This window comes from Pseudorasbora parva, chromosome 13, assembly GCF_024679245.1.
Source record: "Pseudorasbora parva isolate DD20220531a chromosome 13, ASM2467924v1, whole genome shotgun sequence".
NCBI lineage: Eukaryota > Metazoa > Chordata > Actinopteri > Cypriniformes > Gobionidae > Pseudorasbora > Pseudorasbora parva.
This window is the reverse complement of record NC_090184.1, coordinates 10,205,781-10,221,573: the sequence shown is the minus strand read 5'-3', so window position 1 is coordinate 10,221,573 and position 15,793 is coordinate 10,205,781. Positions and strand designations below refer to the sequence as shown.

Here is a 15,793-nt window from a genome sequence, read left to right as displayed (position 1 = left end):
GTCATTTGATTGTGGTTGTTGTCGCTCTGTGTTGGAATTTATTTTCAAGGAAGTACCATGTCTATCTATTTATACAATAATGTCTTCAGCAAGTCAGCTTGAGATCCTTTCCATCTAAACTGGCTATATCGCTTAAAGAGTTAGATTACCCCTAAATGATAAGTATGTCATTAATTATAATATATTGTATTGTTATTGTATAATATATTGTATATTGTATAATTGTAATATATTTTTTTGTTGAAATCCGATGGCTCAGAAAGGTCTCCATTGGCAGCAATGACATTTAATCTCTCAAGACCCATAAAAGGCACTAAAGACGTCGTTACAAATTCCATCTCACTACAGTGGTTCTACAATAATTTTATAAAGCAAAGAACAGTTTTTGTGCGCAAAAAAATTCGAAATAACGACTTTATTCAACAAGTTCTTGTCTTTCATCTGGGCCTTTGACATGCGTCGCAATGCTTCGTGAGTTCACGTCAGAGGACCAGATGGAAGACAAGAACTTTTTGAATAAAGACAAGTTTAATAAATATTTTTTTTGCACACAAAAACTGTTCTCGTCACTTCATAAAATGATTGTAGAATCACTGTAGTGAGATGGGCTTTTTAACGACGTCTTAAATACCTTTTATGAGTCTTGAGAGATTAAATGTCATTGCTGCCAATGGAGACCTTTCTGAGCCATTGGATTTCAACAAAAATATCTTCATTTGTGTTCTGAAGATGAACGGAGGTCTTATGGGTGTCGAACGACACATTGTTCTTAACCACTAGAGGACCATAGTGTGGTAATTAAAACAGTTGAAAATGGTCACGCTGCTTAATATGTGGAAATACGCAATGGTATTTTTTTTAATTGATTCTTAAAAATAACCACACTTTGAAATAGAATTGAAGATAAAAATCCAATAATAACATTATTGGAGGGTCCTCACCTGCTGAGTGTTAGCAATTTTTCGTGATTTGGCAGCCAGTTCCATCAAAGCCAAGAAAAGCCCCAGTCCCAGGCCAAGTGCCAGTAATAAGAAGATTCCCTTCAGACTAGTGGCCTTTAGTGGAGCACTCTTGCCATTTTTAGCCACACAACTGCTAGCCCACCACTTGCTGCGGAAGTAATCCAGCTCACCAGACTCACTCAGCTGGAGAATCGCAACACTTAGGTTCTTTATCAAAGGAGAGCCTAAGGACATTAATGGACATAAACACACACACACACACACACACACACACACACACACACACACACACACACACACACACACACACACACACACACACACACACACACACACACACACACACACACACACACACACACACACACACACACACACACACACACACACACACACACACTTAGAATCGTATTAGATGCTAATACCATGACACTACCGATTACAATATTCAAGTACCATAGTGTTTACATGGTAAATGAACGGTAAGAATATCATTGAACATTAAACCAATGCTCTATGGCAGTACCATGGTACGTATGTCTAGAATTAAGTTTTGAAACTTAATTTGCTGTATGCAAAATAATATAATTTTTTTGGAACAGAGAGCATACCTAAAGGAGCAGCAATGCTGTATCCCCTCATGCCGATGATTTCTGGGGCACGCGTAAGGTTACAGTATCTCGACACTGCCAGGTCGAGAGACACAGACTCGCCGATGAAAGCATAGTTGCCTTTCAGAGCTCTGCGAAAACCTTCCTCTGCATTGAGTGAATAGCTCTGGGCATTCTTGATGTGCTCATAGATTCTGTGGTATGTTGGGTTGTTTGAGTTCTGGTCAAAGACAAATAACAGTAAAACATTGTTGACAGCTGCTCTTCAAATAATGCTTAAACGGATAGTTCACCCCAAACATTTAATTATCCCATAATTACTCACCCTCAGGCCATCCTAGGTACAATCCGAGTTAAATAAAAAAAATGTCCTGGCTAATCCAAGTATTATAATGGCAGTGAATGGCATGCAAAAAGTGCTTCTATCCACTATAAAAGTAATCCCCCTGCTCCAGGGGGGTCATAAAGACCTTCTAAAGCAGAATATCCATATTTAACAAGTTATATGGTAAAATATCTAGCTTCCGCCAGACCGCCTTCTGTATTAAAATATAACATCTCATGCAATTCAAAATCCTTAAGGCCGTGTGTCCACCAAAATATTTTTATCCAGCTGAAAACGCTAGTCGTTCTGCTGAAAACCCCATGCAGTTTTGGCATGCAGGGCAATGTTTTTATCAGCAGAGACTTTTTGCTTATGATACGGAATATCCGCGAAAGTGTAGCATCTCATCTCACAGGTGGTTTGTTTCTGTATTGATTCCATATTCAAATGCAGATAAAATGTAAAATATTTGCTCTGGCTCTTGTTTTCAGTTATTTTGTTGCGTTATTATTGCTGCCTGTTTTCATCTGTTGACATTGCACAAGCAGAATGTGGCGGTTGGTCGGTGTTGTATTTGTATTTTCGTAAGTTGAATATGAATATGGTCTGGCGGAGGCTAGATATTTTACTTAATAATATGATATTTTTCTTACACAAACACATTGCTTTGTTTCGATGTAATACTGTCAAATCTAAATTGGGCCAAACACAGCTTAAAATTCTTACGTAAAAGTACATAAAAGTACAAAATTCTGTCATCATTTATTCACTCTTATGTTGCTTCAATTTCAACCTATAAAACGCAAATTAAGGTATTTTCACTCATGATTTTTGTACATCCACTAAAAGTCATTTTCAAGTTTCAAGTTTATCACAAAAGTTCTTAATTGAACGTGTTCTGTACAATCATTTTACATGATGAAGTCCGAATTCACGAAAATGTTTTTGAGAAAGAAGTCAATAAAATTCTTAAGATAAATTCTAAGAAGTTCGTAAGAATGTTCCTTAGTGCAATTCTTGAAAAATTCTTAAGAAGCTCTCAAATATTTTCTTAAGAACATCTTAATTTTTTACTTAAGAAGAAAATAAGTGATGTTATTTGGTGTTATTTTATTGAAAGGTATTACTGAAGACTCGCTGGATGAAAAACACCTCAAAGCCTGTCTTTTTGCACTTCCTACAGATTATCATATTAAGTGTGTTTATTTTTCGTTGTGACTGGCTTGACGGGAGCAAATCACTAAATGTTGTGTTTTTAATGTACCGTGTCGGTAAAATCTGTATTTTATAAGAGCCTAGCCGTTTATCAAGAGCGCTGCTCGGGTACCAAGGATCGGTTGTTAGATCTACACAAGACGCGAGCCCGCGGCAGACGTCAGAAGTACTGGCCGAGGAAAGGCTGCTCTCTGCGGGTTAACGAGCGCTGAACACCTGCTGACGGCCTGGCTCTCAGTACTCAGAAAACGCCAGGTAAAATTGTCAAATAAGCACTCTTTATAAATAAACCACATTTTTAATCTTTAAACAAGTACATTCTCACCTGAAAAAGTCTTCAAACTACTGTTTGTGACACAATAACAGTAGTATTTTTAAATTACGTGGAGTTTCTCAATCAATCAATCAATCAATCAATCAATCAATCAATCAATCAATCAATCAATCAATCAATCAATCAATCAATCAATCAATCAATCAATCAATCAATCAATCAATCAATCAATCAATCAACTTTATTTGTATAGCGCTTTTACAATCACAATTGTGTCAAAGCAGCTTCACAGTGTCAAACAGGATAATATTGCATCAAAATTAGATTTTGCTGTACAGTCGTTCTGGAGAAAACAGTGATGTTATCAGCTTATTTTAATTTATCATATAGCGACAATGTTGGCAGATCAGTATTATAGTTTATAGAATTAATTCAAACCTAATTCATAAATTTTATCTGTATAACTAGTTGAATAACTTTGATCATAATTTTAGCGTCCCCAACTGAGCAAGCCAAAGGCGACAGTGGCAAGGAACCAAAACTCCATCAGGGCATTATGGAGAAAAATAAACCTTGGGAGAAACCAGACTCAGTCGGGGTGCCAGTTCTCCTCTGGCCTATTAACAAACCGTGTAGGATTATTATTCTGGCAACCTTACAGGTCAGAAATCATATTAGATCGGATTATTCAAAATTTCAGGGTATCACGGAAGAGACAAGAGTATTTACACAAGAGTATGAATACATGAAAGATCGGAATTATTGCGCCGGAGACAGGTTTTTTAAACATGACGTTCCATTGTCTTGCCGGTTGGTGCAAGCTTTGCTGGTTTTATACTTGTCCATATGGTAAGCTACTATTAATTATAAATATTATATTTAGCTAGCTACTGTTATGTTGTAATGCTGAATATTTGAAACAACCCAATAAATTGGTTAAACATCTTACATTTGGGTATTTAAGATAGGTTGGAGGTTATCCTAATAAGTTATTTACGATGATTTTAAGACATTTTTTGTTTTCGTGAATATGAATACTTCTTAAATTTTATCTTAATAATAGTCAAAAGAAAAAGACAAGAACATTTTTAAGAAAAGTTTTTGGGAATACTAAATATTCTTATATTTTTTCTTAAGTTAGAAAATAAGAAGAAATTGGCAGTTAAGAATAATTTTATTCTTAAGAAAAAAGTAATTTCTGTACAGAAGATGAACAAAAGTTTAGGACCACATGATGGTGAGTAATTCATGTCAGAATTTTCAGTTTTCTGATGAACTTACCCTTAAAAAGTCTTACAATATAATAATAGGCTCATATTATATATTAAAATGAAATGATTCTATAGATTTAAATAAATGCTGTGTCTTACCTTGAAGAATGCAAAAGATGAAGAATCTTTAATGGTACCATACTCAATAAAATTTTGATTAGCTAGGTCTTCAAAGCTCTTGATTGACAGTTGCTGGTTGTCTGAATGCAGCCATAAACTGAGGTTGGCAAAGTAAGAAGCAAGCAACACTAATGAAAACAGCCACCAGATAGCTGTAATGACCCGTCCCGAAAGAGCCTTTGGGTGAGGACCAGCACCTACGGTAAAATTTTTAACAAACTTTTTTTAATTCAGTCACTATAAGTCACTAATCTATCCACCCAGGTTCACTGGAAAAACATGCTTTTGGCATAATAAAAAAAAAAATTATGTTAAAGTAAAATGCCCAGTGAGTGGCACTAAAAGCATGCTCATTTTTATATGAGAATAATTAATGTGTCAATGTTTTATAACCTTGGTTGTTGTGGGTTACATATCATGGTAGTTCTTGTGAGGGACTCTAAATGCTCTATCGCATTTGAATAAAATAATTTAGGCCTACCATCTACACCAAACCCAATCAATAGTTAACAAACGCAAGATAACACATTAGATAAAATTACAATACAAAATAAGTGTTTTTCTCTAATACACATTGCTCATAAATAATCATACCCTTTTATTCAATCATTTTTGCAACCTGCTTGTATGTAGCCACCCTATTCGGACAGTAATTGTTTCTCATGTGGACTTCCATAAAAATAAATTTGCATGCCACCTCAGTGATAAAACTCATGTATTTGGATGACGATTTATTCACGGTGTAGATGAGAATTTTATCCTATGGACCCGGGAACACGCTGCTCACGGGATTGTCTGCTGTAAATAAAATGTTATTATATTAAGAATAAATTCATATTTAATTCAAGAATTGGAAAATAATATCCTAATTATTATTTAAATATTTATATCTTCTGTTTAAAAATAGGAAGATAGATGCATTAAAATGGGTTTCTATCTTGATTTTATCTTAAAATGATGGATGTTATTTAAAAATTTGAAAATGAGCAGAAATAAGTTAATACATCCTCTTATCTACATGGTGAAAGATAATTCTCTTCTTTAAGGATCTTTAAAATGCATTCCAATAACCGCCATGCACAACTGTTGGGTGCTCTGCAGTGGTTAAAAAGGATATGAACAGTGAATTTTGATGGTGATCTCTTCTTGAAAACACTGATATTCTGGATTCGGACAGCTATGAAATCAGACTAGCCTCTGTAAATGATGAAAATACTAAAGGTCGACCGATAGTGGATTTTACCGATACCGGTAACTAGGTTGGACCACACTTTCCGACAACCGATTAATCGACCAATAGTTTTTTTAAATAGATACTGGATGAAACATAACACTAAGTAAAACAGTACTGAACCATGAAAATGTGCTAAAGTGCATATGTAAATATGAATATATTAAAATGATAAGTTCTAACAGAAAAAAATTCTACAGGAAATAACTAAAACATTAAAATATTGCAAATAAATATTTATTTAGCTATAACCTAGAAACATGTATGTGAACGTCATAGGTAATAGACTGCAAGTCCCATTTGTTAACAAGGATGTATTAGCTTATTCAGCCAGCTTACATGAACTAAATACATTTTGCAATATACATTTTACAGCATGTATTAATATTTGAGCAATACAATTGCACCTTAATCATTCATGTTAGCTCATAGTGCATTGTTCCATTGTTTTAACTGCTTGAGGTAACCGTTAGGCCTACTGCTAATGTTAGCGTCCTGTCAGCCTCGAGGACAAAGTACATACATACTGCTGTTCTTTCCCTGCTAAAGCATTACAATGATTTGGCAACATGTACTGAAGTGTCCTGTATTTATACCGTTTCCCTTTAGGTGTTTTAAACGCGCATCAGATGTGTTAGCGCGCTCTCATGTGCTTCCGTGAAGCGCAGCCTTGTGTGTTGATATAAACAACGTCAGTGATAGTTTGTTATTTGGCCTCTAGGGGCCGCTCTTGTGCTATATAATGCCAGCAGACACTTCTCAGAGCTCTCGTACTGTGTCTCAGCCGCTCCGCAACAGACAAAAACCAGAAAAACTATCAGTATTGATTTTTGCCGATAACGATTGTTCCACCAATCAGCTATCGGTGCCGATTAATTGGCAAAACAGATGAATCGGTCGACCTCTAGAAAATAATTTATGACCCCATGAGAAACAATTACCATCCAAATAGGGCTCATATGTTTTTGGAGGATAGAGGTGTTTTCCCAGTGAGCCTATGATGCTTTTATGGTTGTTGCAATGCTATTAAACAAATTGAAATAATACAAATTTACCATAACATACCTTGAAGAGTCAGTCCTCCCACAGTATACCAAAAACTGTGTGAGAGCGTGAAGCAATTTTTTTCGTTCTCTGGTTGCTCCCATTCACTGGGGCTAATCCTAAAAAACAGAACCATGGTTCATGATTTTGCTAATTTTTGGGATGACATGGCAATTTTTTATAGTAACTTGAAATACCATGGCATATAATATGAACAGGTCATTATCATCCTATATTCCAAAGTGCCATGGTACTACCATCCCACCCTTACCGTGACACAAAGAAGATACAGACAGAGGTCAACAGGTAGGCGACCAGTACACCTATCCACATCTCAGTGGAGAACAGGTTAAGAAGGCTCAGGAACTGTGAGTCATCTGAGGCCAAGTCTTTCATTAGGATGAAACTAAGGCCAGTCTGCATAAAGGGCTTGCTCATGTCCACAGCTGTCTCACGTTTAGCTGTAAGGGTTAGTGGCGCCACAGCAATGTCTGCTTCCTGTAGAAATCAGCAACACATACAAGGAGGGTTTCTTGGGACCTATTTTTACATAATACAGACAAAATGTTGTAGAGACAAATAGATTTAAAAGTAATGCCTCAATGAGAAAGGCAAATCATCACATTTTCAGGTAAGTTGAACACAGAAATAGTATAAATACAGAAAATGCAATAATTAATGAACGTAAGAAAGTAATATTGTTAAATACTATAATTTAAAATATATATTTAAAATATATTTTAAAACATAATTTATTCATGTGATGGCAGAGAATTATTTGTCACATAAGTGTCACATGAACCTTCAGAAATCCTTCTAATATGCTGTTTTCTTTCAAAGGAACTCAGCGCTGCGTCATGTTGAGGCTATGGGAACACTTCCAGTGTGCCGGTGTCTGAAGCATGTGTGCAGTCACTAAGAGGAAAGCTCCACTCCAACTTCTCGAGGGAAGCGAGTCAGGCATGTACACCCTGTGTCCGGATGCTCAGTTTGCCGAGGCGGTGCAGAAACTTTGATCATGCGGATTGCATGTAAGGTTGGCAAAAGAGCTGAGATAGGTATTCTTTTTTACGTTCTTTCTTTAGATTTTTTTCTAACCGTCCACATGTTAGATCAGGATGGTAACTCAGCTGTTTCTTCCAATCGAAATGAGGATATAGCACTGTCCGTAATCAGCTTTAAAGAACTGAATTCCTGTAAAGTTGAAGCGGGGAGATTCAAGTAGCTTCTCTTAAGGCATCTTTACACAGCCGAGTTTAGGCGGCTCTAAAGCGCCCCTGTGTCTGCTCAAAATTCTTTTCAAAGACGTAATGCTGCATAAAAGCAGACTTGAAATATAGTGGGTCTGACCCACCTCGGCCCCTAGTATCAAAGGCGACGCTGAAACGGTTTTGATCCAGTGTAAATGAACGCAAACTTGTGCCGCCTTAAACTACACAGTCGTCATGGCAACTGCCTGTCAGCTTCAGCTCACGAGGCGGGAGAATCAAGAAGCAGGAGACAAACCATCTAGGAGTTCAAGTAAAAGAGTTCTGTACTCACATCGTCAAGCTAACCACAGTCATGTTTTCTGTTTGTAATCTTCCTTTGAAGAGACTGGCAGATCAACGCACTGCAACATTTCCCCTCAGAAACGGTAAATGTTTAACCCAGTCGGCACCAGTTAACCCATATAGTCTTTGAGAACGATATTTGATATTAGATTTGATATTTACTGATATAGGCCATCTGCTGACCTACATGTTATGTCGTTAAATAGTTTGGATTTTTCCCTTAGGCATAATGTAGCCTACTCCATCATTTATGGTATTGTAGTTTGTCTATATGCAATGTGTTGTAGAATATTTGAGTTTATTTAAAGTTGTGTATTTGTTTGTAATTATTGTGTAATAATTATCATTATTATTAGGCTATGTGCATATTTATTTAGAACATTTAGTTAAGTACCGTTCCCCAGCCGGGTTGTAGTCACTGCGAGAGAAGGGCAAAATGTTTAATTTGCATGGTTGTAGGCTAACTCAAAGTTGTTGTTTTTTTACCTCGTCGTTATTTTGGCTCGGAATTCTATTTGTTGGAAATATGAACTGAATTTAGAAATGCTTTTGAAATTAATAACTGCATTTAATAAACAAAATATTTTTTATACAGCGTTTGGAATGAAGTGCTTGTAAAACAATCTGTTCCCTGAATCCACAGCCTTTGTTGTTATTGTGAGTGTACACAAAAAATTAGACAGTTTATAGATTATAATTATGTCTCTGTATGGCAAAAAATGACAGAGTGAGTTGTTCCCACTGTCATAAAGGAAAAAAAATGCACTGACACTTTCGTTGGACAAAGGGTTAAAGGAAACGTAGCCTATAGTTTCATAGTTAGGCTACGTTTAAATATTAGCTTATAACATTTTTTTTAATTAAATAATTGTCAGTATAGCCTATTTAATAAATAAGAAGCAAACCAAAATCGTTGGTAATGGATTGACATGTGTAACGTTTTCCTGTTTCCTTAACACAATTAAACAGAATTGTCGAATATTCGGGTTCAAATTATACGAGCAGAACTAAACTTTGTTTTGGGGAAATATTACATTCCTGACCACTTTTACAGTCTATAGGCCTAGAGAAATACACTATGCAGCCTGGTGCCTAATGGAGATTCTGCAAAGCGCTCTTGACAGGTCCATCCAATGCAACGAAAATTTTCACAATGCAACAAAATATTTAAAGAGCATTAAGCTATAAAAATCTCTATTATGTAAGAAGAGGGGAGGCAGCTGCAGCGAGCGCAGACACAGAGTGGCCATAGAAACAGAGGAAACTGCGGAAAAACTGCAAAAAGGGCAGCTGTTGAACCCTCTCACCGGGAAAGGAGTGACTTTCCAAAAGTGATTTTCCTTTTCTTTGAAAAAAACTTTTGACCCATTTTAATCTGGCGGTGATCTAGCCGTAATATTATATAATTTCTTTATAGTATTTATTCAATCAGGCACAATTTTATTAAAGCCCATCTTTCAAGTTGAAGATCACTGTGAATGAACGTGTAGATAAATAGTATAGGAAACATCGTCTCTTCGTAATGGTATCAGACAGCGAAGAGGTTCCAGTTGGGATAAATGTCAACTCTTACGATGGGCTATTGCTGTATAATTGCGAGAGAGGGGTCAGGGAGAGTTAAGGGGAAGGGTAAATGGACAGAGTTGTGGTGTGAGGAGAATCTGTTGAGAATTGGGCAGGTGTCTTTGGTAAATGACCACAGGGTATAGCTAATTGTGGCTTACGTTGTCTCCATGTTTATCACATTGCAGTATCTTTAATAAATCATATTTATCAATATTGCTGTCGACTTTGTTGTTTTTCAAGCATCCATGTAGATTGTCAACATCTAAGCCAGCAATATGTGTCTTAAAATAATTAATTTAGATCCCAGATTTTAAATGAATGTTGTAGGATGTAGGCTATAGCTTACATCTGTGACGGTCAGATAGGGATAGACATTCTGTGCATTTCTACACAACATAGTTTATTGTGAAATTTTGTAGAAATTGCTACCTGATGTTTAATCAGTAACTGCTTTTAGACCTAAGTGTCCGCATGTTCTGCTTCTGCAGATGTCAAGCGTTTGGGCCGTATATCTGAACAACATAACACACACGGACAGCTGGAATGCCGAGCTTAGTCGGCTGTTATACTACTCACCTCTTGGGATTTCCGACGGACATAATGTAAATGAGCTCACATGTACTGTGGAGTACGTGTATGAAAGCAGTTAGTCTTTCGGCTATGACGGGAATATGCTGTTCATGTAAATACAGTCATTGTAACAAGGATCTTTTATTGATTCACCATTGTGACAACTCAAACCTACTATAACTATAATTACGATAACGAAAATCTCTATTTTCTGTTTCAGAAACCTCTCAGACTACGTAAACCCACACTGAGAGCCAGTGCTGCAGCGCCTATGTTTGCCTGTCGTTGCGTCATATGACGCGTTCTCTGGGAAAAGGCGAGTTTTTGGAGCATAGCTTAGAACAGGCACTTTTTTTCTTAATTTCTGCCCGTGGGTGTTGTAAAACATATGTATTCTTATGTATGTCTTTTCAAATTTACATTTTCATACAATATTCTGTATAAATTAAGTTATAAAATTAAATTGAAAGATGGCCTTTAAGAAATATTAAATAACTATACCGTAGCCTAAATTGAAGAATTACAGAATTACAGTAAGCCTACAGAATTATGACACACATCAAAAGCGCAATATAGCACACAGAACAAAATTAGTTAAAATTACATATTTTTGTTTTATTTTTATATATTATTTGTTTTAAATTAATTTTAACCCTTTGTTAAAACTGTGGTTATTAGTAATTAGTAATGTTCAAAGCATTGTTTTCTGCAATTTTAATTACTGTGTAAATGCATTTAGAGAAGCATTAAAAGGTCTGCACATTTGTGAAATGCACATTTTTGTGATTTCTTTTGCCACTTCAGATTCGGTTTCTGTGCCATGAGTAAAGATGACTTTACTCTCTCCTCCCAACAGAAATGTTTCTCTTTAAAAATAGAAAAAGACACGGCGTAAAGATGCTATTCTACGTTTTTAGTCCTGTGATGTTGAGTTATTTGACTATCATGGGTTTGCATGGGCATGGATATGGGATGATGCCTAGGGTTGAAGAGACTATCCAGTTTATTATTATCTTAGCCCTTCTTCTGCATCACCCTTGGGGGGGGGGGGGGGGGTCCCTGACCCTGACCCTGACCCTGACCCTGCAAAGCTTATATGACAGCAGGTCAGGCTGGTGCGTCTCTGCACACCATGGGGTGCTGATGGATTTGTACCCTTTCTCTGTGGTACATAAGGCAATGTTACGACTGGTGTCCCACTCATAGACTGGGGTATGACCTGGAATGACAACCTAGCTCATAGCCTCTATAAAAGGCATATTGCAAAAGTGAAAAAGCAGAGGTTGCACTATCCAGGTTTTCCTCTGCGATAAGAGTTATCTGAGGCATTCGTGCACTTTCTCTGTGATACAGACCCCAGTGTTGACACTGGGTCTCTTGGGGCATGTTATTGTCACCAGTGTTACGACAGATGCTGGAGTACAGTATTGGATGTCAGTCCAGGTAAAGCCTAAGTAGAAGCATTTCTGTCACTGGGGCGGTACCCTAAGGTACAAAACCGAAAAGGTACTAATATGTACCTTTAAGGTTCTACTATGTTCCTTTAAGGTACTAATTTGCACTCTTAAAGTACTGATATGTACCTTTTACGGTACTAATATGTACCATTTAGGGGTAAGTAAGGTACAAAGATGTACCTTTTCACTTTTGTACCTTAGGGTACCACCCCAGTGACAGCACTGTACCTTTTTTTCTGAGAGTGCAGTATCAAAGTGTTTTTACTTTGTCAAAGTGCTTAAGTAATTTTTTTAAAGTATATGTACTTTATCAGATGAGTATTTTTATTTTGGGAAACTTTCACTTCACTACATTCCAAAAAAGAATAATATTGCACTTTTCAAACCCCTTCATTAAAACATATCTTTCCTCTATATTTTGAAGAAATTAAGACCCGCCCCGAAATGCAATAGCGATTGAGCTATCCTTTCAAATGAACAAATCACGCTGAACGATTAATGCGTGAATCGAACTGATCCGATTGCAGCTGTTCAACACATCACTGATTTAATGAACTCGTCAATAGAGCTTGAAGGTGTGCGAAAGTTAAGTTACCAATGCTGAAATGTAGTACTGATTTATGTAGAGGAAAATTATATTTAAGTCATGACTGTCAGTTTTTGTTAAATAAATCTGCTGTAAAAGGCTGAGCTGTTACAGCGAGCTGTGTGGACACATATCCACATTTGTGTCACAGTCTGTCTGTATTTATTGATTTATTTATTTAACCAGGTAAGTCAGCTGAGAACAAGTTCTCGTTTCCAATGAGGACCTGGCCAAGAGGCAGCATAAGAAGCAATAAGACGCTGTACAGCAATTTTAGGTAAAATAATGCTATTGAATGTCCATGCATCTTCCTCACTGCTGTAGCTGGTTCAAAATATATAAAAGTAGTATTATTGTATAGCATTCAGTCGGAAATGTTAATGTACTCTGGCATGCAAAGTTTTCTTTCCGGAGAGACTTTTTTTTCTCTGTGTGGGGCTCGTTTCCACCCCCAACCTCGGTTGAGAGAACATAATCTATGAGTGGGTCCCCCTCGAGGGGTTCAAGCCCACAGTTTCCAATCGAGGTTTTTTAGAATGAATGCTTGAGGCCCCTCTACTACGAAACTGTATTCCCAGAAATGGTGTAAACAGCTGTATTTGGACCCTGTCTACTGCCTGGTTGGCTCAGTTCTGGAGTTTCTACAAGTGTATTTTAGCATTCAGCATCAGATTTTTTTTTTTTTAACCTTTCTCCCTGTGTCCAAATTTGCACACTATCCATACTAAATAGTATTCGAAATGAGAATTAGTATGTCCCAAATGGTACACTGTAAAAACATTTGTTGGTTTTTGTTGGTTTAACAAAAAAAAGTAAGTAAGCTGGTTGCCTTAAAATTTTGAGTTTATTGAAATTAAAAATTTGAGTTGATACAATGAAGGAAATTTGTTTAATAAATAGAAACTCTAAATATTATTGTATCTGAACAACATAAAACATTGATGAATCATGAAAATAGCACTATTTGGCATGTTTCACTGCGTCATCAGAAATAAAACAGACACAATTACCCAATGTGCTTATAAAATCTTTTAATATTTTAATAAAGGTTGTCGAATCTCAAAAAATGTTCATTGTATTAAATCAAAATTTTAATTTCAATGAACTCAAAATGTTAAGGCAACCAGGTAACTTTTTTTCAAAAAAATGTTTTACAGTGTAGTATGTTGAAAAGACTATTCCAAAGATACCCGGATGGTTTACTATTTCCGTTCCGAATTCGAAGTATGGATCGATGCACACTCTAACGGCTGATATTGCCAACAACCTATTGCGAGTTGGGACTAGGATTCGATTAGAACTACAAACGCAGATAAAAAGCGTTAAAGTCCTCTCATGAGGGAGCTCGGAGGCATTTAAGGATGAGCGACACCAGTCAAGGAGGAGAGAGGACCAGGCCTGGACTTTACGTTGAGTTTTGTTATGTGTGTGCGGGCAGTCGTCCGTGAGGGGCTGGTCGCGGTTTATTGAATATAAGTTATTGAATGTTCGGTGGTTCCCGCCTCCTTCCTTCCCATTTCTATGAACGTTATTACATTGGTGCCGAAACCCGGGAGGAAGGAGGGACATGCTGTCGAAGAGTCCTCGCTGCTGAGGGGTATCGCGGTGCTGAGGAGTTTGTGCAGCGCGGATGAGGAAAGGTTGCGAGTGGCTGCCCGAGGCAGTGGTGCTGGAGCGAGTGAAGACTGGTGAGACGGAAAGCTCGCTGCCATGCCCCTGGGTCGAGGTGGGGTGGCGGCCGTCCTGGAGGGAGCGGAGGAGTCGCCGGTGTTCGCCGTGGGCCGGAGCCTGCTGCCGTCCGCCATGATGGGGAGGAGCAGGGAGCACGGGGCTCGCTGCCAACTGCCCTCAATCGGAGGAGCCACCGCCGGCCACCAGGGGGCGGAGTAGGATCGGGCCGTCCACCGGGCGTCCAGCACCATCGTATGGCACCACGGGGAAGAGTCTCTCGGCTGGTGAGGACCAAGCGGCAGTGTGTCAGGGATCCGGACCAGATTTTTTTTCCCCCTCTCTTCACTCTCGTCCTGTCGCTCGGTCTCCGTCTCCTGCTTCTCTTGTATCGTCCCCCCATACCCCAGACGCGTGAGACACGGAGATTTGGCCCCCCGTCCTCTCATGAGGGAGCTTGGAGGCATTTAAGGATGAGCGACACCAGTCAAGGAGGAGAGAGGACCAGGCCTGGATTTTATGTTGAGTTTTGTTTATGTTTTGTTATGTGTGTGTGGGCAGTCATCCGTGAAGGGCTGCCCGTGGTTTACTTTCGTTTTGTTTATTTAATAAAAGTTGTTGAATGTTCGCCGGTTCCTGCCTCCCTCCTTCCCATCTACGAACGGTATTACACTCCACTTCAGGCATGCCTGCGTGTCTTCCTTCAGACAATCAGAATCTGATGACATCTAATGCAGACACACTATTCTACGTAACCTGACCCTCCGTCGGCCAACAAAATTAGTGTGACTGAACACATGCCTTAGACACTAGCATGCTGGAAGTGTTCCCATAGCTTCAACACCCTGACACAGGGGCTCAGGGAACCAGGTTTAAATCCATACCCAAGAGACAATTTCGTGCTCAAGAACCATTTCTTATACATTTTATTTTATATTTTAATTGTTGTCAAACAACTAATAGATTGTAATGCTCTGTATGAACATTTTCAAATAAGAACATTTAAAGATTGACACAGAGGGGCGGTCAATTGTCTACCTTGTCTACTCAAAGATTATGATACTCACCCCTCTTAAAACCTCTCCAATCATACCGTTCCAGTTGCCGCTGTCATCTGTAATGCCATATCGGCTGTCCTTCACGAGTTGTATATCATACTTAAAATCTAATTTCTTAGAAAGAGCTGAAAGCAGGTCAATGCAAAAGCCCTCCAGTTCGGAGCCTTTGGACATTGCATATGGTTCCTCCTGCATGGGATTGTGGGTAAGTGTCAACCCAAAACATTATTTAGTTACAAAGCATTAAAACAAATTATTTATAAGTGTCCCAGATAGAATTAA

General features: G+C 38.0%; 1 protein-coding gene across 1 annotated transcript in view; it reads right to left on the bottom strand.

Moving 5' to 3' along the window:
• The window catches only part of si:ch211-251b21.1 (uncharacterized protein LOC571720 homolog), a 29,418-nt gene that overhangs the window by 2,033 nt on the left and 11,592 nt on the right, over positions 1-15,793 (bottom strand). Inside the window, exons 4-9 of the mRNA XM_067413142.1 lie at positions 15,521-15,700; positions 7,325-7,551; positions 7,075-7,172; positions 4,758-4,975; positions 1,574-1,793; positions 942-1,186 (exon numbers count right to left, since the gene is read on the bottom strand). Coding sequence (XP_067269243.1) covers positions 942-1,186; positions 1,574-1,793; positions 4,758-4,975; positions 7,075-7,172; positions 7,325-7,551; positions 15,521-15,700 — 1,188 coding nt within the window. The remainder of the gene's footprint in view (positions 1-941; positions 1,187-1,573; positions 1,794-4,757; positions 4,976-7,074; positions 7,173-7,324; positions 7,552-15,520; positions 15,701-15,793) is intronic.